The sequence below is a fragment of the Anser cygnoides genome, chromosome 27 (genome assembly GCF_040182565.1).
Source record: "Anser cygnoides isolate HZ-2024a breed goose chromosome 27, Taihu_goose_T2T_genome, whole genome shotgun sequence".
Lineage (NCBI taxonomy): Eukaryota > Metazoa > Chordata > Aves > Anseriformes > Anatidae > Anser > Anser cygnoides.
The window spans coordinates 5186569-5208945 of record NC_089899.1 but is presented as its reverse complement, the minus strand read 5'-3'; the positions used below and the strand labels follow the sequence as shown (position 1 = coordinate 5208945).

At 61.1% G+C, this 22377-nt stretch overlaps 2 protein-coding genes across 4 annotated transcripts; both read left to right on the top strand.

The window, feature by feature from the left end:
* Positions 1–1268: 1268 nt before the first annotated feature.
* Positions 1269–10899, top strand: LOC106045701 (AN1-type zinc finger protein 5-like). Of its 3 annotated transcripts, XM_066983727.1 has the most exons (8): positions 1269–1406; positions 1725–1892; positions 3545–3606; positions 3873–4046; positions 5457–5550; positions 6277–6395; positions 8054–8164; positions 10111–10899. In XM_066983727.1, exons 4-8 carry the CDS (start codon positions 3896–3898, stop codon positions 10257–10259), a joined length of 624 nt encoding a protein of 207 aa, XP_066839828.1. In that variant the 5' UTR covers positions 1269–1406; positions 1725–1892; positions 3545–3606; positions 3873–3895; the 3' UTR covers positions 10260–10899. The 3 variants fall into 3 exon arrangements, with proteins under 3 accessions (XP_066839828.1, XP_066839829.1, XP_066839827.1); XM_066983728.1 differs by lacking the exon at positions 3545–3606 and having other exon boundaries at positions 5460–5550; XM_066983726.1 differs by lacking the exon at positions 3545–3606.
* Positions 10900–12596: 1697 nt separating this feature from the next.
* Positions 12597–19969, top strand: ABHD17A (abhydrolase domain containing 17A, depalmitoylase). Its single transcript, XM_066983725.1, has 5 exons — positions 12597–12775; positions 14204–14707; positions 16788–16982; positions 17861–18040; positions 18970–19969. Exons 2-5 carry the CDS (start codon positions 14394–14396, stop codon positions 19193–19195), a joined length of 915 nt encoding a protein of 304 aa, XP_066839826.1. The 5' UTR covers positions 12597–12775; positions 14204–14393; the 3' UTR covers positions 19196–19969.
* The last annotated feature ends 2408 nt before the right edge of the window (positions 19970–22377 follow it).

The window sequence follows — 22377 nt, the reverse complement described above, 5'->3', positions numbered from 1 at the left end:
GTTAGCTGAAGAAATGCAGTAACACTGTGCCAGTGCCCTGGTTAGGGATAACCCACAAACATTTTTGTAGCCCCTGGGACAGGGAAGACAACCAGCCCTTTGGGCAGCAGCTGACCTTAATGGTGGTTTCTCAGGAGTTTTGCTCCCCGCTGCTTGCCCAAACCCCCTGCCAGGCACTTTTTCCAAGTCCAGTCACTTGCAGGAGGCACCCACAAAGTCACGAACACAAGAGCATGGCTAGGGAGGAGGCTGCACTTTGGGTACCACCTCACAGATGGACCAGCCTTGTAGTGAGATGTTGTGACAATACCCAGGCATAGTTTAGGAAAAAAAAAAAAAAGGTTCAGAGAAGAGCAGCAGGGATGATCTGCAGCCTGCACAGCCTGCCTTCCAGCTGGAAACCTCCAGAACTCGGCTCTGCACAGCTCATTACGGAGCAGTTCGACCACTGTTTCCCAGTGCCTGCAGAGGGAAGAGCTCACCTACTCCGCTGTTTTTTCATTCTGCTGACGAAGCAGAACAAAACCTGGGAGGTGGCGGCTGGCAAACTCAGAGGGGTCGATCGCAGCCGCTGCTGGGGCTGGCAGGTCCATGGCCTGTGCCTCCTTGTGCGATGGAAGCGTGGCTCTGCAGCATCATGCTGGGCCTCAGAGCACCCCGACATCCCTTTCTGTCTGTGAAGCAGCAGCGACACAGCCTGCCTGGGACTAAACGATCTCTGAATTAACTTTGTGTTAACAATGTAAATGTGCAGCGGGCACCCCACTCCCAGCTCTCCCCCTACAGCCGGGGCTCCATCAGCTATGCCCTGGCCCCTATAGCTTTAGGGCACGGAGGTCCCGGTCCCTTCTCCTATAGCCTGTGGCCAACTGCATCACAGAATCACGGAATCTTTAGGGCTGGAAAAGACCTCCAAGATCACCTGGTCCAACCATCACCCTGCTACCAGCCCCTACGAGAGGGGTTCCCAGATCCCTCCCCCTATAGATCTGGCCGTGCCACAACCCTTATAGCCAGAGCAAGGGGGTGGCGATGGGGTGGCCCCAGGGCCCTTCCCTATAGCGGGCACACCTACGCCCAGCACGATGGTGCCCGGCCCGCTGCCCGGAGGTCCCCAAACCGGTGGCGGGGGGGGGGTCCCCAAACTGATAACCGGGGGTCCCCAGCCCGGTGCCCGGGGGTCCCCAGCCCTCCCCTCCGGCCCCGTCTCCCCGTCCCGTCCCGTCCCGCCCGGTCGGGCCCTCCCCGGGGGAGGGCGCTCGGGGGCCGCGGTCCCTCCGCCGCGCCCGCCATGTTTCCCGGTCGCCCGCCCTGCCCGTCGCCCGCTTGAGCCTCCCGGCGGCCGCCCCCGGCCCGGCCCGGCCCTGCCCGGCCCGGCCCGGCCCGGCGGCCGCCCGCCTCCGCCGGTGAGTGCGGCCCGGCCCGGCCCGGCTCGGCCCGGCCGCGGCCCTGCCCGCCGCCTCCGCGTAGGCCGCAAAGCCTCGGCCTCGATTTCTGCAGCGAGCGGGGAGCGGGCGCCCGGCCGCGGCTGGGGGCGAGGCCCGGGGAGGGCCCCCCGCCGTGCCCACCCCCGGGGCCAGCGAGGCCGCGGAGGGCTCGGGACGGGCTCCACAGCGCCCTGCGAGGCCTCCCCGCTGCGGGCCCTGCGCTGCTGGCAGCTGGTGGGGGCCCGGAGGGGTCCTGCGCACCGTGGCCGTGACTTGGGTTTGGGGTTTCTTTTTCAGGTTGGGGGTCTCAGCCCGCTCGCAGCGGCCTCCTCGGTCACGGGCAGCTCGGGGTGGCCTTGGCCTTCGAACAGGGAGCGGCTCAGCTGCGGGGTGGCTTCCTCGGGGCTCCACTGCCCCGAGCGTGGACACGTCTCTGAGCGGAGCGGCGGACAGGAGGCCCGTTGGGTGAGTGGACTGGGGCTTTGGGTGGCCGAGAAGTGGTGTTAGCCCTGGCTTCCGACAGCCCTGCGCTGGTGCCGCCTCCAGGCTGCCTCTGCGCCGGGGGCTGGCTCATGGACGGAGCAGCAAAAGGGGAAGAGGTCAGATCTCCCCTCAGGTTCTGTATTTCAGTGGGTTTTGCAGTAAGGCTACGTGCTGCTTGGCGCTTGTGACCATCTGCGGGCTGCCCGTGGGTGGCTAGGTAAGGCAGCTTGCTGAGGGATAGCTAAACTTGTCAAATGTAGCAGCAATCCTCTATTTCTGTCTCTAGGGTCACTCAAAATTAGAAACAACTTACGAAAATCATTCTGTGAGTGGCGGTGGTTGACACCTGGTTGCAGTCATGGGGATTCAGCCTTTCAGGTTTGCTCTGTGCTAACCACAGCCTTTGTACAGCCCGGACAGGGGAACTGAATGCGGAGGAGGCTCCTGCGGCTGCTTGTGCTGAAGGAGAGGTTGATCTGGATTGAGGAACTCCAGGTCTGGTAACGGGAACACTGGTCCGAGCTCTGCAAAGGAAACCCCAGCTGCAGAGCTGAGATTCCTATCGCACAGCTGAGGACAAGGAGGATCAAACCAGAGCTGATTCACTTCCTTCCCACAGGAGCTCTCCTGGGGGTTATTATTTCATGATCCCGTCACCTTATTCCCTTTGCAGAGCAAGTTTTGTGGGTGCATGAAAGAAAGTGGTGGAGTTAGTTGTGAAGCCGTGGATGCTTTGTGTGTCTGCCATGCTGGGGGAAGGAGGCACGCTGCTGGGAGCTCCCCGGAGCAGCGCCTCGTGTTTGCTAGGGCACTTCCAAGCGAGAGCCACCTGTGAACATCCATGTGCCAAGGCTGGACAGGCCGCGGCCACGTTATTCACACAAAGGGACCAGGCCGGGGAAGCTGGCTCTGCTCTGCTTCCTGAGGAAACGCGGATGAGGGAAGGGGGAAATCCTTGCTGCAGGGCTCCGTCACAGCTGAAAGAACGCGTCCTGCCACTCGGGGCTGGGTGCTACGCTCCTTTTTGTCTGGTGTTTGTCTGTAGTGCTGGGGCACTGGTCGGTGCTACCCTGGAAGCAGGATCTTGCCTGCAGAACAGTGCATAATTCCAGCTACTGATGGTGTTTTATGTTTTGTATCTCTTTGTTCCGTCGGAATTTGTTTTTTTTTTTTTTTTTGTTGCCGGGAGTTACTGCTTATGGTTTAGAGGGTGCAGTGTAGTCTGGCCGTGTAAATGCATGTGGCTGGAAGGGGTCAGCTCCTGGGTATGTAGGTGACAGCGTGGGATCCAGAGAGTAAGATTCAGTTTGAAAGTAGGATCGCTGTTTCTATTGTTCCTCTTAGGGAGGTGTTCCAGAACCGCACCTTATTGATGGAAAGAAGCCTTATTCTTATTTCCAGCCTAAATATAGAAACCTTCGGTTCTCCGTATCCACCAGCATATGTCAGGAAATGCTTTAATATGTCAGAATTGGGAGTCAGTAGGTTCCTTTTGAATCACTTGCATCGTCTTCCAGAGAATTAAAAAACTAAAACTGTCTGGTAGTGAAAATGAACGCTGCTGAGCGCAGATTGTAACTAATTAACCTGGATGCTGGCCGTTTGACCTGTATTTGTTGCTCCGGTGTTTGCAGGAGTCATTAGTCATGCTGCGATGGCACTTGCTACGTTTGAGAGCGGATCGTTCAGGCCTTACGTGCGTATCTTACAGAGAGTTTGGCAAGCTCTGTGGTGTGGAGGGACTCCTGTTGACTTTTCAGGCTTTGTGGCAGCTGAGTCGTGTATTCTGTCGCTGCTTACAAGCCCTCTGTATCTTTAGCTCAAGGGGCTCGGGTTGCATTGTTGTGTGCATGCAGGAACCAGGCTCTTGGGATCCTTTGTGCTCCTTCCTGATCAGCTGCAGCATACAATGAAGTAGTTCTTTGACCGTAACAGCTGTCTCATTTTTATTCCTGTTTTTAGCTTGGTGTCTTGAGGGAGAAAGAATGGCTCAAGAGACGAACCAAACCCAGGTGCCTCTGCTGTGTACCACTGGCTGTGGATTTTATGGCAGCCCCCGAACCAATGGGATGTGCTCCATTTGCTATAAGGAATTTCTGCAGAGGCAACAGAGCAGTGACCGGATAAGCCCATCAGGTAGAGGATTTTTGTCCAAGAAATCTATCTTAAATAAGTGCCTGGATGCAAACTGGGTTAGAGCATGATACTGGTATTGGCCACCAGCAGATTTACACCCCCACCGCCCCCAAAAAAACCACCTCTGTTCCCTGTAAGAGGGTTGGTTGTTCTCTTGGTTGTTCTCTTCCCAGTCCCAGCTGTTTGTGAAACCCCATCTCAGTCAGCACCTTCCAGTAAACTGTAAAACTTCACTTGCTCTAACATTGGCCCAGATTTATAGCTCTAACCTTCTCCCTGAGCTCCGTGGCGACTGCTGGAAACCATGACAGATCCCTCCAAACAGATAGAATTTTATTTGGGAAGATTTTGGCCTTTTGAGTTTGCGTAATTTTCTCAACAAGCTTGATAGGCAAAACCAATGAAATAAAAGCTTTGTTTCTCGCAGCTAAGCACAGCTGACGTATCAGTGAGCTGGGAAGAAACTAGGCACACGGAAGGGGTGCTCTTAGCATCAGCAGCAGGGTTTTCTCTTGCTGAGAGTCTGTGCAGATGCCCCCTGTACTGACTGTATAACACCAGTGAGAAACGCCTTCTGGAGATCTTCTCTAGTTTTGTTCCTGAGCGTAAGAATGGCGTTGCTTGAATTAGCCACCCAAAATGTATAGCAGCTCTTGCTGACAAAGGATTAATCGCAAAGGGTTTTTCTAAACACCCTGGTTCAGATCCTTGAATGACATAAAACAGCACGTTTCTATTCAAGCCAGTTCTTTTCAGCAGAGGGGGATCTGGTTCTTATACTTAAGAGAAGCTGCAAAATAACACTGGATTGGAGGGATGTTGGTACTACAGCTCTTTAATTTATACTGATAGGAGAATACTTGTGCTGATGTGGCATTTATTTTGCAATGCTGAAGGAAAAGAAGGGAGATCAAAGAGTGCCAGAGGTGTCATGGGTGGCTGAAGTCAGATTGTGCCAGATGTTTAAAAAAACACAGTAGTGGAAGGTACACAGCACAACTGCTGTGAATAAACACTCGTCCCTCAAAAAGGAGCTAACAGATCCCGAGGAGCTGAGCAGATCTCCATAAATGAGGTCTTTGGCTCTCAGGAAGATGAGCACCTCGTTTCAGAAGGTTGCTCTGATCCTGATTAAGGAGCCATTCCTGATCTAGTGTAAGAATAGCTGCACCGGGTCATGGCAAGGTCTATTTGGCCTGATGTTCTGTCCCCACAGAGACCTACACACAAATTTGGAGGGGAGAGTGTAAGAACAGGGGAGCTGGGAGTGATCCCAGCCTGCCTGCACCCTGCCAGCTCCTGGTAGGGAGCAGGAGCCTGCTGGAAATGCTCCATCCTGCTTTCTCCTAGCACCTGAGGAACTTGCTAACCTTTCTAAAACTTTTCTGAGATTGTGATCTTGTTTCTTAGCAGCCAGTGGTCCCAACAGCAGCCCCATGGCATCAGACTCAATTGCAGGGCAGCATGCAGAGGGAGACTCCACGCCTGAGGATGTGAAAGCCAGGTAGGGGCGTAGTCTGGGGGGTTCCCTACAGCCGTGCTACCAACTGGCGCTGGGACACAAGGGGTAGGCTCTCATCCTGTGCATGGCCAAGGAAATCTGTAAAACAGGCTGGATCAAACACAGTTCACTGTGACCCTGGTTTAACTGGAGGACTGAGATGTTCCTGACGATGATTACTGGTTCAGAGTCAGGTACCAGAGGTTGGTAGTAAATTAACACCCCGTAGTAAACTGGTTCTCCTGCAGCCTGGTTCTCTTACAGCCAGTGCACCGTGTCCGTCGCTAGCTATGGTAAACCGCTCGGTTTCAACCCAGTCCTAAGTGAAAGCACCTGGTGGTGATCCAGTCTGGAAGCTGCGAGAGCGGAATTAGGGACCTCAGTCATATTTGGTAGGAAGGAAGACGCTACTACTACTTTCTTGAGCTCTCCCATTACATTACAGTCATGACTCATAACTGTGTTTCCCTGGCCTTGGTCTTGTTTGTTGGGCTGCTGCCTTGGCTTTGAGATATAGTTGGGTAGAAAAGGAAACTGCGATTATCACACATTTGTGCCTATAAAGAACTTTGATCCCAAGTCTTAAGGGCATTTGGCCTACTGTACTCCTGAGCTCCCTCCAAGTATAATGCATCTAAGTTTATGAGCTGAAGATCTCTCCCACCTCACTGTTCATCAAGGAAAATATTTGTGTTTGCTCTGTGGTTTGTCTGTTGCAAATGCTCCCAGCGCTCAGACTCCTGTGACCCATCAGATGACGGCCATGAGCATATCCAGAGAAGAAAACAGCAGCGAGACGGAAGGGTTCATCAAGACAGAAGAAGGCACATCAGCATCTTCCTCATCAGGTAGGCTGATTGGTTTGGCCTTGCACAAGTCAAGATGACACCAATGTAGCAAGTCAGTTTCAGCAGCAAGCACAACATTGGCCAGTAAGTCCAGGGGACAGTTGTTAGCCACTGGCAGTGAAGGTAACAGGGAGAGAAAACACTGTCCCCGAAGGCAGGCCGATAGAGATTGCTTCGTGGGCTGAGCGCTGAGTGTCTGCCAGCCCTCAGCTCGCTGGCAGGAGGATAATCTTCCATGACGCCTATCTTAGTGAATGGCAGGAAGCCCAGAGCGTCCCACAGCCTGCTGCATGGCTGTTGTCAGCTGCACGCTGCAGGTCTGTGCCAGCTCTCGAGGGAGGAACAGAGATGGATCCAGCGTCGTGCTGGGAGAGGAGCTGAGACCCTGGAGCAGTGTTTGTGATGGTGGCCAAGGGCAGCTGGTGGCCCAGGCGTCGTCCTGTGTGATCGGAGGCATCCCTGCTCCTCAGAGGGACGTAACGCTGTCAGTTTGTTTGCAGAGAGGATACGGCGAAGTGATAGAGCAGTATGGGTGTCACTGGCCAGCAGGACACATCCTCTGGTTGATCTGTTACAAGGCAAGACTTCACGCTGCAGCAGGGCTGTGACCAAGTGACATTGCATTGGAGGCACCCACCTTTAGCTAAAACTGACAGTTTGCTTGTGTACAAAGCTAAGAAAAAAAACAAACACAGGGTTGTTGGTTGTTTAAAAAAAAGCAGCAAAGGCTCCAGTCGCTGCGTGTGATTGTGCGTTTTTTGTTTGGTAATCCCTTGCTCGCAAGCCCAGGAGGCAGTTTACAACAGGCAGGTGAGAGACTGTTCAGTCAAAGAGAGACTTGAAAGAGCCTGCCCCTCTCGTCTGGTTGTGGGGTTACTAGAAAGTTGTTTAGGGTCAGATCCACAAAGCTGTCTCTGCCTCTGTTGGTCTCCTTAGCCTGGTTTTCAGCGCCGTGTGCGCTGCAGGTGTGTATCTTCTAGCAGTTGGAGCTCCTCCCTCCTGTTGACTCTAGCCTGCTTAGGTGCTGTAGGAAATCCTGCTAAGCATCAGTGACCTTTAACAATCTGGCTTTCAGAGCTCAGTTTTCCTTTTGGTAGATTAGAGACAGCGATGAGTATCTGTGCAAAGCATTCGGAGACCTACATACGAGGAACACTTACATAAGAGTCAACAAAAATAATTACTAGTACTTACAAGGGGTTAATTTTTTTTTTTTTTAAACAAAGATTAACTCCAGGCTCAGATGTGCACTTGTATTACTGTACATCAGCTAAGCTGACTGTCTGTGTGCATTCTTAACCTACAGCAAGCACCGGGTAATTCTTAGCATTACCTTTTCTCAGCGTGAGCTAAACAGCGTCACGTTGCCTTATGTATGCCTTAGCTAAACCTTAATATCTTGGTGGTGTTTCTGAGTCTTGGACTTAGGGAACTGAAACAGAACGTGAAGCTGCGTGAGGCACACAGATCTCTGTCTGTGGAAGACGACAAACCTCAGTTAGGGGTTCGATGTCTGCAGGCTGTTAACTGTCGGGGCCAGAGCGTGCAGGTGGAGGTGTTTGTCTGGCACAGGCCCAGAATCAAGCGGCTACAGGAATAAAATGAACGTGTTGCTTAGTTCATCGAGACAGGTAACAAAACCCTGGTCTTTGTTTCAGGTGCTCTCCTCGAAACATCCCAGAACACAGCTGAGAGCAAGACATCTTCGGAAAAACCGAAACAGAAAAAGAACCGCTGCTTCACATGCCGGAAGAAGATAGGGCTGACTGGTAAGACCCTGACTGCGAGGAAACCTGCCTGCAGCCTCAGCAGTCGGGTTTCGTAGCCCTGCAAACAGATCACCTCGTGCTGTGATGCTGCCCGAGTTCAGAGGGCTGGCGTGGGTCAGTGCTTGGAGGTACCCCTCCCCAAAGTATTTCACATCTGCAAGACATGGTGCCATAGGGGAGGTGGGAAGAGGACTCTGATCTGCAAACAGAGCTGTCCCTGGCAGTAGCGTGGGGGATCTGACGCTCGTCACAGTTTCCCTGCCAGCCCTTGAATTCCGGGTTGCAGAACTGGATGGAGCAGTGCCTGTGGGGTTATTTCTGCTGCTTGGCAAAAGCTGTTTGCAGAAGCAAAGGCAGGCAGTGCTCGCTGTCGATCTAATTCTGCTCCTATTCAAATCAGCAGCAAAACCTTGGTGATACTGATATGAAGGGAGTTAGACTCAAACTGAAAATCCCACTCCAGGACTCATCCTGTTTGTTCAAGTTGCTTGACTTGTGCCGTTAGCTTTCTGAGAGCAGGGTGGCGCTCAGCGGTGAGCCTGTGAAGCCAAATAGCGAGAGGTGCTGCAGTGGTGTCGGGTGGCTGGTATCAGTTGTAGAATCACTGGGAAAACTGGCCATGGAAAGGAAATTCGTGAAGCAGTTAACTTGCCTGCAATTTGTTAATAAAAGCAGCATTCCCCTAAACTGACTCTTGGCGTTTAGTTTTCCCTGGCAGAAGTTAACCCTAGCGCCGCGCGGGTCACGCTGTTCACGCAGAGCTCTCTCCTCTTTAGCCTCCTTAGTGCGTTCAGCAGTCAGCAGCTGCACTTGCACTTCTGCTTTCATCGATGTAAGCTGCTTTGGCAGAGTCTGGCCCAGAAGGTTTGTCCAGCACCTGGCACTTCAGAGCCTGGAGATTTGAGGGCACTGTCATAGAATAAATGCACGTTTATAAGGCTGGGGCTGCAGGGAAGGCAGTGTTTGGTCTTAGATGTAGGAAAGTGGATTCGGTAGTTTTAATGCCCCCTAAACCCTTTCCTTCCTTTTGAGAAGCTGTTGTTGAAGCATCCTTAAGCTGCGGAGTACGGCACAGTAAAGTTATTTCGTGGCTGTGCCTAGCCTTCAGATCTGCAGGGAGGATAGATTTCCTGGATGGGTGTTTCCTTAAGAGCTTCAGACTCAGAAGTCACTTCTCCTGTAGGAATCAACATGCAGGGAACTCCTGAGAATTCAAGGCATTTAGGATAAAACGGGTTTTCTCAAATAGGTGCAAACTGGCACCTCAGAGCCTTGCGTCTGGGATCTGTACAGCCTGTAGGTGCTGCAAGGGAGAGCGTGGTTCGCTGCCAGCGCAACGGGGAGCTGATCTGTGCTGCGGCAAATCCCTTCCCTTCTCCGTGCCTCAGTTTCCCTGTGTGCTGTGGTAACGGTCGCACTTCTGGACAGCACTGTGTCTAAGTGACTAAATTACAGACTTTTAAGGCCTAAACAGCTTGAAAGTGACGCTGATGAGGTCAAGGTTTTGCTGCTCGCCACCTCACTGCTGGCCAGTCCAGGTGCTGCTGCCGTGATGCTCTGGAGGGCTCGGCTGCAGCTCGGGCTGCCTGCTCACGGCCTGGGTTAGAAATCTGGCTCTCTGCGGTCCCCAGCGTATCCCTTGGCCCTGGGGAAGGAGGAGAGCAGCTGCTTGGGGAGCTTTTCCCACCGCTGTGACAGCCGGGCCTGCCCGGAGCACGTGTGTGCTCACAGCAGCCCTGAGAGCGGCTCGGCCAGAGGAGACCAAAACTGCGGCCCAAGATCGCGCCCTACCCCAGCTCCCTTTCGCCCAGCGAGGGCACAGACCCCCCCTCACTGGCTCAGCCTCCTCTTTCTGCGTTTGTGGAGCTTCACGGTGTAGCAGGAGAGGGCCGGGCCCTGCTGGATGGTGACTGACGTGGTTTTGTCTCTGCTCTTCTTCCCCCCAGGCTTTGACTGCCGCTGCGGGAACCTGTTCTGTGCCATTCACCGGTACTCAGACATGCACGCCTGCCCCTATGACTACAAGGCAGAAGCCGCTGAGAAGATCCGGAAGGAGAACCCCGTCGTCGTAGCTGAGAAGATCCAGAAGCTGTGAACGGGGCTGAGCGGCGCGAACTACAGCCTGGTGGCCTGGTGCTCCCCCCGTCCTCCCAGCCTCCCTCCTCCTCCCAGCCCCACCAGTGGATATGGGGATCCAGCAGCACACGCAAACCAGCACCTGGACAGGGTGGCTCCTTGCACCTCCTTGGCAGAAGCATGGTGTTCCTCCTCTCCCTGCAGTCCTACAGGGCTCAGCCGATCCATTTCTGTCCAGCTCCCACGAGGATGACGGCCCTCACACGCTCCACGTGCCACCTTGGCACTCGTCTTCTGCCGGGGCAGCGCGTGGGCGCGGGCAGCAGCTCTCGGACCGCCAGCCCGTCCCTTCATCCCGCAGCTCCAGGCCCTGCAAACTGCCTGGGGCTCGTGGCTGGAGCCCTGAGCTGCCCCCAGACTTCCCTCCCTCTGCCCCACCGTCTCCTCTTGCGGGACGCAGAAGGGGAAGCTGAGGGTTCCCAGCAGCAGTCCCACCCCTGCCCGCCGAGCGGTGTTCGGTCTCGGACGCAGAAAAGCGGATTCTGTAGTTTTAATGCCTCCTAAACCCCTCCCTTCCCTTTGAGAAGCTGTTGTTGAAGCAACTGCATCCTTAAGCTGCAGCGTGTGGCACAGTAAAGTTATTTTGTGGCTTGCCGTGACACAGACACCCTCCGGCCACAGGTCAGGACCTGGAATCAAGCACTGCTCCACGTGGGGAAGGGCATGCAGAGGGCTCCGGGGCAGGCACAAAGTCACAGGAAGGGGTCTGGGGTGCCCAGAAGTGCATAGAGAGGCTCCGGGGCTCTCCAGAAAGTACGTGGAGAGCCCTGGGGAACACAGAAGGGCACCCAGGGCGCTCTGGGGAGCTCAGAACCACACGTGGCAGCATCTGGGGAACACCAAAACGCACACAGAGGGTTCTGGGAGGGAAGGGAAGGGGCACGGGGGACACCAGGGCTCCGCTTCTGGGGAAAGCGGGGCTGGGACCACCGGCTTCTGGCAGTCTCACCAGCACTGACATCCCGACGGGTCCCAGGGGGCAACAGCAGCCTCTGCCCCGCTTCAGCTGCCCTTCGCCAACGTTTTCCTCAGGTTTTACTTCTGGGAGGTGTCATCCAGGGCGCGTGAGCGGCGGCACGTTTTACTGCTGGGACGTGCCGGGGCTGCCAGCGCGGCTCCGCGTCCCGGGGTTCGGTGTCGTGCTGGTTGGGAACGAGCCTTGGCGCTGAGCGAGCCCCGTGGGAATCCTGCTCCATTTGTAAGTGCGGTGCGGAGGTTCCAGAAGGGCCTGCCAGCGGGCGGGGGGAAGCACAGCTTGGCTCCCCTGCCTGCACCAAGCACCAGGTATCGCCATTTGCACAAAGTTTGTGAGCCCCTGTGGAGGGAACGCGGCTGTGGAGGGGACAGGGAAGGCCCCGGGGCAGCGGGGCAGCCACCAGCTTCCCTCCACCTCCCTTTTTTTTATTTCCTTCCTTGTAGAAAGTACGAGCCCGGATATGTGAATACGAATACGGCCTCATTTGCTTGGATGCTGGGCGAGGTTCTCCATGGGCAGGGTGTTCCGCTCAGGGGCAGCTCGGGGGGGCTCCTTGGGGCGGTGGGGGCACCATGGCCGTGTGCCTGCCCTTGACACGCCGTGCCTCAGTTTCCCCACCTCCAGCAGCAAGTGGGGTGTGGTGCAAGCAACAGCCCTGGTAGAAGCAGCGGGGCTGTGCAGGGCCTCGTGCTGTGGGGCTTGCAGACGGGGTCCTGGGCGATGCTGCAGCCTGCGGACAAGGCCACGCGCTGCGAGGGAACCCCCAGCGTTGGTTTCCTGGCCCCAAGACCACCCTTCACCTCCCTGGTGCCCAGGAAGGGCAGGACCCCTCGCTGCATGGTCTGCGGGGTGCGACCCCGTCTCGCCAGAGCCTGCCTCCTGCAGCCCACGAGGGGCAGGACAGTGCAACGTCCTGGGGGGCCCTGCAACTGCTGCGGGGGAGCAGCCGTGCAGCGCTGGGAAGGTGCGAGCTCTGCAGGGAGGAGCGCAGCAGTCGCACGCGGTGGTTGCACACACCCTGGTTGCACCGCAGCTCAGCTGCATGCAGCGTTTGCACGCAGCCCGGTTGCACCGCAGCCCTGCTGCACTGCAGCCTGGTCGCACGCAGCCCGCTTGCACGCAGCGGTTGCGGGAACCGTTTGCGCGCGGCCCGGTTGCACCGCAGCTCAGTTGCACGCAGCCCTGGTGCACGCCGCAGTCGCAGCGCGGGCGCGCGGCGTTGCCCTGGCAACGGGCGCGCGGGCGGCGCGCGGCGCGGGCGGGGCGTGGGCGTCACTTCCGCCGCGCGGCGGCGGCGGTGGCGGCGGCGGCGGCGGCGGGCGGGGCCGGGGAAGGGGGGGGGCCGCCATGCAGCGCCGCCCCCGCCTCGGCGGCCCGCAGCGGCCGGCCCGGCCCGAGCCCGCCCGGCCCGGAGGAGGCAGCCCCGGGGGGAGCCCCGAGCTGGGCTGAGGGGAGCCCGGAGCCCGGCCTGCGCTGCGGCGGAGCCCCGGCATGTGCAGGTAGCGGGGGGGGGAGGATGGGGCTGAGGGGGGCTTGAGGGGGGGCCTGGGGTTGAAGTGGGGGGGCTGGGATTGAAGGTGGGGGGGTTCTGGGGCTGAAGGGGGTTCGTGGGGCTGAAGGGGGGGCCTGGAGCTGAGGGGGGCTCTGCGGCTGAAGGGGGGGTCCTGAGGCTGAGGGGGGGCTGGGCCTGGTGTTGGGGGGGGGTCCTGGGGACTACTGGGGGGGCCTGGGGCCGCTGCGTGCTCCAGGAGAAGCCGGGGGGGGGGGGCAGTGACAGGCGCCCCCCCCCATATTTTCCCCCCTCAGCCCGGGGGTTGGGGGGGGGCTGGGGGTGCCAGGCCGCGTCCTGCTGTGGGGCGGGGGGGGGGGGGTCAGTGCCCTGCACTGCTCGGTGCCTTCCCAGCCCCCCCCCCGGAGTGTGTCCCTGGATGTGCCCCCAGCACCATCCAGGGGGTGCGGGGGGGGGTCCGGCTGCGTGTGCGGCCAGCTCACGCCCCCCCCCCCCCCCCCCCCCCCCCCCCCCCCTCACGGCCCGGGCACACCGGGGTGCATGTGTGTCCCCCCCCCCCCACTGCGGTGACACAGGTGAGGGCACGGCACAGCCGTGGGCACCGCCGCCTGCCTGCGTGGCCGCTCGCCCGGCGTGGCCACCGGTCACCCCGCATCGGTGGCCACCGGGGTGCTCAGCACTCCCCCCCTCTGCCCCGGCTCGCCCAGCGCAGCACTGCTGTGTGCAGGATGCAACCCCGTGGCCACACCGGTCCCGGGGGGGGGACCTGAGTCCAGCTCCCAGCGCGGGGCCCGGGCAGCGTCCTTCTGCTCCAAATATTTCCGTGCGTGCCTCCCCCCCAGGCTGCAGCCGCCCCCTCCACCCTTTCCTCCTCTTTCCCAGCCCTTCGGAAGCAGATGGAGCGAATTCCTTGGGGTGTGGGCTGCTTTGACATTCCTCAGCCGCGAGCCTGTGCCCAAACTTGCAGAAAATAGTTGCTTTTTTTTTTTTTTCACCCCCCCTCCTTTCACTGTTTTATTCAGGAGTTTTGCCCTCCAGCCACACACGCGTGCCAGCACCCCGAGGGATGGGGGGGGGGGCACCAAGGGGCTGCATCCTTTGTGGCACCGAGCGTGCGGCTGCCGCGGAGCGCGCGTGCGATCCCCCGCCGCTGTCCTCGCCTCCCCGGCGTGGGCTGGCGTGAGGACGCCGCAGATCCCTGCGGGGGTTGCGATGGGGGATGCTCAGAAAGCACCGGGGAGGTGGGTGGGATGGTTTTGGGGGCTCAGCACCAGCGCGGGGCGGGAGGGTGTTACACGTGGGCGAGGGGCTCGTGGGGGCCGGGTTTGGTTGTGGCCGCGGGTTGCGCTTGCGACAAAGCGCCGCGACGTGCGCGCACTGCGAGCCCCTCACTGCTGTCCATCTGTCCCTCCCGCAGGCTGCCAGCGGACGGACGGATGGCGGCCACCCCCCCCAGACCCACGGCCCTCCAGGGACTGCCGGCCGCCCCGCGCCGCCGCTGGCAGCTGTGACGAGGACGGGGCCTCCGCCGGCTGCCGCCAGCCTCTGTCCAGCTCGGATCCTCCCTCGCTGCCGGTGCGCCCGCGCCCGGCTTCCAAGCCGCTGTCATGAACGGGCTGTCGATCAGCCAGCTCTGCTGCCTCTTCTGCTGCCCCCCGTGCCCCAGCCGCATCGCCGCCAAGCTAGCCTTCCTGCCCCCGGAGCCCACCTACGCCGTGGTCCCCGAGCCGGAGCCTGTCGGCAGCACCAGCACCGGCTCCCTGCGAGGCGGTGCCGCGGGGCGGTGGAAGCTGCACTTGAAGGACCGGGCGGATTTCCAGTACTCCCAGCGGGAGCTGGACAACATCGAGGTGTTTGTCACCAAGAGCAGCCGAGGGAACCGCATCGGCTGCATGTACGTCCGCTGCGTGCCGGGCGCCAGGTGAGTGGCGGCGGACGTGCCGGCCTGGCGCTGCCGCCAGTCTGACCCCGGCCTGGTGGACGTCGGGCTGCGGAGGTGCTGGAGGGCTCGAGGCCGTCCTGCTCAGGCGGCAACCTCCCCGCCCCAGCATGACCCGGCGCCTCGCCGAAGGAGCTGGCCCTGCCGCGGGGCTTCGGAGGCATCTGGCGGCGCGGGTGAGCTCAGCTCTCAGAACCTGTTTGGCTTGTGGCTGAACTGGGAACGGCAGCGAGCAGGTCGAGGGAGCGAGTCGAGGCGCAGCCGAAGGCCACCGGGACCTCGGCGTCCCCTGGGCCGCCCGAGAGGTGTCCTTCTGGTGTCACGCCGGTGACACAACGCTCTGGGTGCGTGCCCAGCCTCGGCGTGAGGATTGCACTGAGCGCCGGGCGGCAGCGTGAGCCCTCGCAGGCTGCGTTTGCGCGTTTGGTCTAATTGGCTGGGCATGTTTGATTCTGCAAGGAGAGGAGCAATAGGGGTGAAAGCCAGGAGGGATTTAGGCACAACCTGCCCCGCGTCGCCCTGCGCGTCCGTGAGCTGGGAAGAGCTTGATGTGCAGTTGCTCCGTTGGGGAGGGAGGATGTGACCGTGCGCAGTGGCCGTTTCTGGTGGCCTGGGGTCAGCCCCCGCGCATGCCCCTCATGGAGCTGCCGAGGGGCTGGGGGTCTCCCCGCGGGCAGCGGAGCCAAACGCCTCGGGCAGAGCCTCCAGGAATTCATGGCAGCTTCCTGGGATCCGCTTGGACAGCTGGCAGGGGGGCAGCGCGGGCATGGGGTGGAGATGGAGCCCCCCCGGCCGGGCTGGGCGCGTGGCAGCTGCTCCCCGAGCTGGCGGCGCCCCAGGGCGGGTTCAGGTGGGGTGGCTGCCTCGCGGGGATGTCTGCTCCAGGCTCCGGCCCCGTCATCTCGCAGGTCCCCAGAGGGAGGAAACCGGCGGCAGGATTGCCCTGCCTGCGCATCCGCCTGCCTGCGTCCTGCGCCCGCGGGCTCTGGCGCCGTCCCCCCAGCCCGCCTGCAGAAGCGGCGCTCGGCGCGGGCTGCGGGGCTGCAAGGAAGGGGCTGGGGACCGGGGCCGGCTTCGTCCCCGCGTCGGGGCCGCTCCTCCGGCACCCAGTGGCTCGGGTTGAGCAGCACGCCCGGTTCCCGGGGCTCCCCGAGCCCTCTGTTGCCATGGTTTAGCTCTGCTGGATTTCAAGCGTTTATTTTTAACTTCCATTCCTGGATGGAGGGGTTGCATTCCCTGGGGAGCCTTGGCTGCTGGCGTGGCAGCGCCGAGGTGTGCCGCCCCCCGACGTGAGGCCGCGAAGTCTAAGCGCTAACAGCCCGGCCTGGAGGGTGCAAAAGCCAAACCGGAGCTCGTTGTTGCTCAGTTATCCAGAAGCAGAAGAGAGGCCTTGGGTCCTGCCCTCGCTCTCCTCTCCGTGCCGTCGTGCTCTTTGTCCCCCTGCTCCTGCCCTGGCAAGGTCACCGGCCATCGGGCGTTGCTCAGAGGAGCCAAACCGGGGTGGCTGGGCTGGGATCTGAGGGCCTGACCTGGCCGCGGGCATCTGCTGCTGGCTGCAAGGGCTCAGCAACGAGTCTCCCCCCCCCAGCAGGAGAGAGCCAAGCTTCCATCAGCGCGCTATTAGTGTTAATTTTTATGATTAACATTGTTTTTCCCCTTATGGTGGAAATTTTTTGCGTCTTGTCACTCCCACAATTCACTTCTCTCCCAAGGTCTGGTATCTTGCCAGGCTCAGGAGAGAAAAAAAAGCTGCTGTCAGAATCCGTACTTTAAATCCCCATTGGGCGAATGGCCCCAAATCCTGAGCTTTCTACCAAAAATAGACTCAAAAACTTCCAACAAAAGCATCCTGCCCATGGGCTGCCTGTTTCCACTGGTAGCGAGCCCCGGGCGGTGAGGGAGGTCGGGGGCAGCTCTGGGCTCGGGCCGGGGCTGTCGCGGGGACCTTCTTGTGGCCCTCTGGGTGCTGGGCTTTGGCTTTCGGTCTCCACAAGGGACGTCCCGGGCACCCCGGCAGCGTCCCCCATTAACCCTCCGTGCCCGTCTCGCCCCGGCGCTGCAGGTACACGGTGCTCTTCTCGCACGGCAACGCCGTGGACCTGGGGCAGATGAGCAGCTTCTACATCGGGCTGGGCACCCGCATCAACTGCAACATCTTCTCCTACGACTACTCGGGCTACGGCGCCAGCACGGGCAAGCCCTCGGAGAGGAACCTCTACTCTGACATCGACGCCGCGTGGCAGGCGCTGCGGACGCGGTGAGCGGGGCCGGGGAGGGCAGGACGAAGCGGGCTCGGGTCGGGAGGCAGCGCGGGGTGCCGGGTGCAGCACCGTGCTTGCGCCGTGGCTCCAGGCTCCCCGGTGCGCGGGGGCGGCGTGTGATCGCTGTCTGCCACCGCCGCGTTGCGGTGACGAGCGCTGAGGTGTCCCTGGCGGGGGCGCGTGCAGCTGCCGAGGCCGCCGGGAAAACCCTGCGGGCCGGAGCTCTGGAAAACAGGAAATCTCCCCGAGAGGGGCCCAGGCTGCTCGGAACGGGACGGGGGGGGGGCCGGAAAGCCTGCGGGCGGGGGGGACCCGGAGCTGTGGGGATGCTGCGGGGTCTGGCCTTGCTCGGGGTGGCCGCTTCGAGGCTCACGGGGACGCGGTGGTCCCCACGGCTGGCACAAGCTGTGCTCCGTCGTGCCCGCGCCGAGCCCTGGTGGGAGCCGGGCCTGGCTCGCAGCTTGCCCGAGGTCTGGCTGCTGCCCCGGGGGGCTGTGACCCCCCCCCCCGGACCCCGCTGCCAGCGAGGCTGGGCCCTGACACCCCCACAGCTCACCCGGCCGCTCAGCCCAGGCGGCTCCCGGGTCCGTGGTGGGGACAGCCCCTCCGCCTCCCAGACACGATTATCCCGGGGCTTGGCGCTCCAGCTGGGGAAGCTGTGTGCGGCTCTTAATTAGCGCTAATTGCTACAGCGTTAGCAGGCGGCTGGGGATGCAGGGCAGCTGCTTTGGGCACAGCCTGGAGGAGTTGGGGCTGTCCCCGCTGCCTTCCCTCGTTTTCCACCCTGCCTGTGCCGTGGCCAGAGCAGGCGTCTCCTGGCGACGTGACTCCGCTGCCCGACGCGTGGGCACCGACCCGCCCTCTCCTCTCCTAGGTACGGGATCAGCCCGGAGAACATCATTTTGTACGGACAAAGCATCGGCACGGTGCCCACGGTTGATCTGGCTTCCCGCTACGAGTGCGCTGCCATCGTGCTCCACTCCCCGCTCACCTCTGGCATGAGAGTCGCCTTCCCCGAGACCAAGAAGACCTACTGGTTCGATGCCTTCCCCAAGTAGGTGGCCTGAGGACGAGGGACTGGGGCGCGGCTCACCTCTGGAGGGGCAGTGCCCGGACCGGCTCTGTCCTCACCACCAGCCCTGACCGCAAAGAGGGGTTATGGGGAAATGGGGGACCCGTGTCCTATGGTAGCCTTAAACGTGCCCCTCAGGATCCTCCTGCCTTGCATTGAGGCCCACGAGGGGGATCGGTAACCCTTCCTGCGGTTGCTGTGCCGCCTCCTGAGGGCCATGCCGTGTGTCCACCCCACATCCCCTGGTGGCATCACCTCCCAGCCACCCTCTCCCTTTTGCCTGTCAGCACTGGGGCCATCCCCCCGGCCCCTCACTGCGTATCTCAAGTCCCTGGGGGGGTCTCTGGGACCTGTTTCTCCCTCAAGGGCAGGATTTTGGGCTCCTTCCCCCCACTCTGAGGAGGGCTGGGGCGGTGTCTCCAGGCAGGACGAGCTCCTGCTTTGCCTCTCCCTTGCAGCCAGGCCAGCGGGGCCCGAGGGACGCTCCCCGAGCTGGAAGCCGTGGCTGGGAGCCCCCAGCCCACGCTCCGCGTCCCGACGGCCTCGCTCGGCCTTTGTGTCCGGGGCCTCGGGGGCCGGGCTGAGAACAGCCGCGCTTCCCTGCCCCGCAGCGCGGCACGGCTGATCCCCATGCAGGATCACGCTGTCCTGGAGCGGTTTCCCTCGGCCCTGCCTGGGTCCCGTGGGGCCGTTGTCACTGTTGTCTGGTCCTCGTCTGTCACGCTGGCGGGGATCTTGTCCCGGAGCTCAGCGCTAGCAGCAGCTCCACATCCCTGCGCTCTGCTGTGATCAGAGAGCATTTCCTGGTGCCTTTACCTGAGGGGCTGTTTCAGGGGGCAGAAGGAACCGGGGTGCCTCGGTCCTTGTGCTCACCCCCTCTCTCGTCTCTTCCCCACCCACCTTCTTGACAGCATTGAGAAGATCTCCAAAATCACCTCTCCCGTCCTCATCATCCACGGCACGGAGGACGAAGTCATCGACTTCTCCCATGGCCTGGCACTCTTTGAACGCTGCCCCAAGGCCGTGGAGCCGCTGTGGGTGGATGGGGCCGGGCACAATGACATTGAACTGTACAGCCAGTACCTCGAGCGCCTTCGGAAATTCATCTCCCAGGAGCTGGCCAGCCAACGCAACTAGCCGCGGGGCGGGGAGCGGGGCGGGACGGGGGTTTCTGCGTGCACGTCCGTTCTCCCAGCGCCCCCCGGTCCCTTCTGCTGGAGGTACAGTGAGTTTGTACAGCCTCAGCCTCGGGAGACGGCTTGAGCAGACGGCGCGTTTCCTGCGGGACGTGGGCGCAGCTCTCCTCCCTCCCTGCGTCAGCCTCGGCGCTGCCGGTACCACCGGCCGGGCTGGCAAGAGACGGCAGCTCGCTCCTTCCCCCCCTCCCCGGACAGACGAGAGCCCACCCTCCTGATGGCGAATCCTCGGCTTCGGACACGTCCTTGTCCCCTCTCCTAAAAGAACAAACTCTCCGATTACTCCTGGCTGCTCCGCTGCTCTGACTATAGCAATAAGGCGAGTTGGAGAGGGGCTGGGCCGGGGGCAGCAGCAGGGCGGGAGCCTGTCCTCCCCCCTGCCCCAGCGTCGCTGCGTGCTGTGTGCCCCGCTGCAGGACGGAGGAGGTGGCAGCTCCTGTTCCCGAGGGGCCTTCTGGGACTGGTGATGGCAGCAGGGTGCCCGGTGCTCGGCTCTGGCTGGACAGAGCTGCCTCCCCAGGGGAGGCTGGGGATGCGTGGAGGGGTGCCCTCTGCCTCACGCCCCCTCAGCTCTGGCCCCGCTCTGCCTTCTCGGAGCTCTCCCTGCCTTCAGGTCTCCCCCTCTGACACTTCTCCCCTGCCCCTTGCTCTCGGTTCCCTCGGGGAGCGGGGTGAGGAAACCGGGCACCAAATAAAGAGCTGAGGTTTAACATTTTACCTGCGTGCACCCTTCCGGGGCCGCCTGGGGCTGCTCCCCCTGCCCCAGCCCCACGGTTCCAGCCCCTCTCCTTCCCCCAGCAGCCGATGCCTCTCCTGGGTTGTGCCTGGATGTGTCCCCATTGCGGGGGGGCTGTTGTGGGCCCCCCTCCTGGGATCACCCTCAGGTCTGTGAGGGAAAGCGAGGGCAAATCTTGTTTTTGACCGGCTCTGCTCCCAGCCGTGCAGCTGACTGCACAGGGACCCCTCTGATTCCAGGTACAGCGAGGGGCTGCGGGGGCGTGCGCTGGCCACGGGGATGGGTGCGTGGGATGTCCCCCTCCTGCCTGGGATGGGGCTGTTTTGCCCCACACAAGGACACAGCACTCAGGTTTGTGCTTTTGGGGTGCGAGCCTGCTCCGAGATCGCCCCGGGATGAGCTGCTGGAAGTGGCTGAGGTGTTCCCGCACATCCCTCGTCGCTGGCCCAAACCACAAAGCACCGCTCTGGCTCTCCTGCTGCCAGCGGGGACTTGGGGGCCTCCTAGGCGCCGTTTCCCCGCTGTGTCCCTGTCACCCTCCTGTCCCCTTCTCCTATCGCTCATGTGAGGAGCGATAATCTCCTTAAGCTGCACTCAGAGGGGCCTCGTGGTGGGGCCTTGCTGTGGCCCCGCACTCGGAGCGCTCAAATGCCGCTATTGTTTGGGTGGGGGGCACAGAGGTCCCTGCTCCCCACGCACCCCTCAGCTGCCGCCCCCAGCGCCCCTGTGGCATCCGAAGCCACGTCCCCTCTGCTGTGCGATGGAGGTGGGGGGACCCTTGGCAGTGGGACTCTGCAGGCACTAGAGGAGGATTTGGGGGGCAGCTTCAGGTTGTCTCCCCTTCTCCTGGGGGATTTTGGCAGCTGGGATGCCCGAGCTCTCCCTGAGCGTCCCCCAGCCTTCCCTTCATTTCGCCGTGCGGCTGCGACAGCCTCGGGCTCATGCGTGTGCTGGAAGCCGCTGCAGTCACACAGCCCCGCTGCCCCCGGCCCCCGGCACTGCCGCCAGCCCCGACCCCGATTAGCGGGGCTGGAGCAGCCCGCAGCGCCCTAATCCCGGCACAGAGGTGTTTTGTTTGCACTGAGTGTATTTTTATCCTCTTACTGCTGCCTGTTTCCTGTTGAGCTGCGGATGCTTTGGAGCGGCTCTGCATCGCTGGCGGGACGTCCCGGGGCTGGCGGTGGGGTTCGCGGGGGACATGAGGGCAGCTTGCGGTTGTATTTGCTGCGTCTCAGTTAAGAGAAGAAAAAAGCAAAAAGGCAGAAAAGTTCAGCTCAATCCATAAAGTTTAGACCCAGTGAGGGCTCCCCAGTGGTTTGAGATCGGGGCTTTCTGGGGCCGGACCCTTTGCTGGTCCTGGTCAAGAGGGTTTGGTCCTTACACAGGCCCAAGGAGGGAGCTGCAGAGACCCCAAAATGCCTGAGCCAGACCCACCTCAGGGGTCCTGGGCCCGGTGTCCCCCACCATTGGGGCCGCGCTGGGCTGGGAACCACTGGGATGTCACTTCTCGCCCTGCTGCTGGTGCCACAGTTTGGGAACACCGGGAGGGGAGGGAGATGGGCTGGGTGGGACAGGGTCTGGTGTCCAGGGTGTGCCGCTGGGGGACCCGGCCAAAACCTGCAGGGCGTGGAGGAGGCAAAGGGCAGAGTCAGGCCTCCAAGTGCCCAGGTTCCCTCAGCACAGAAGAGGGGACAGGGCAGGGGTCCCCTTGGGCCACCTGGAAGCCCCCAGCCTGGAAGCAAACGCGGCTCCTGCTCCCCTTGCTGCAGTCACGGGCACACGGCTGGGCTGGGGAGTGTGTATGTCTGTACCAGCGTGTGTCTGTACACGTCTGTACGTCTGTACTTGTGTGTGCGTCTGTACGTGTGCGTGCAGTGGCTGTGGGAGGGGACGCCCCGGACACCTCGGAGCTCCTCGGGGGACAAGGACGGCCCTGCTGGGGCGCCCCTGGCAGAGGCGCGATGCCGGTGCCGATGGGGCTGCGGCCCAGGCTGGGCACGGAGGACCTGGGGCTCGCCGAGTGACCGGCCAAGAGGGGTTTAAGGCTTTTGGGGCATAAAGGAGCCTTTTGACGGCCGGGGCCTGTGTGCCACAGTCATGAGACCCCGCTCACAGCCCGAGCTCAGTCATGGGATCCAGGAAACTGAATTCAAGCGTCTTAAGGAGCTTTTTTCCAAGCCCTGCTCTGGTTTTTCACGTGCTTGTCATATGTACAAAGACAGTATAAAAGGGCAGCGGGGAAGGGTCCCATCCGCGCTGGGGCTGGGGACTGAGGAGGGCGTTGGAGGAGGGAAGCCGGGGCGAGGGGCTCTGCACGGCGCCGGCTAAGATGGAGGGAAGGGGAAAGGGAAGGGAAGGACGAGGAGAGGAGAGGACGCGATGCTCTG

Coding starts and splice junctions, on each gene's coding strand:
- ABHD17A (XM_066983725.1), top strand. CDS start 14,394: ATGAACGGGCTGTCGATCAGCCAGCTCTGCTGCCTCTTCTGCTGCCCC. Junction 16,983..17,860: donor TGGCAGGCGCTGCGGACGCG/GTGAGCGGGGCC, acceptor CTCCTCTCCTAG/GTACGGGATCAGCCCGGAGA. Junction 18,041..18,969: donor TGGTTCGATGCCTTCCCCAA/GTAGGTGGCCTG, acceptor CCTTCTTGACAG/CATTGAGAAGATCTCCAAAA.
- LOC106045701 (XM_066983726.1), top strand. CDS start 3,896: ATGGCTCAAGAGACGAACCAAACCCAGGTGCCTCTGCTGTGTACCACT. Junction 4,047..5,456: donor TGACCGGATAAGCCCATCAG/GTAGAGGATTTT, acceptor CTTGTTTCTTAG/CAGCCAGTGGTCCCAACAGC. Junction 5,551..6,276: donor CCTGAGGATGTGAAAGCCAG/GTAGGGGCGTAG, acceptor AAATGCTCCCAG/CGCTCAGACTCCTGTGACCC.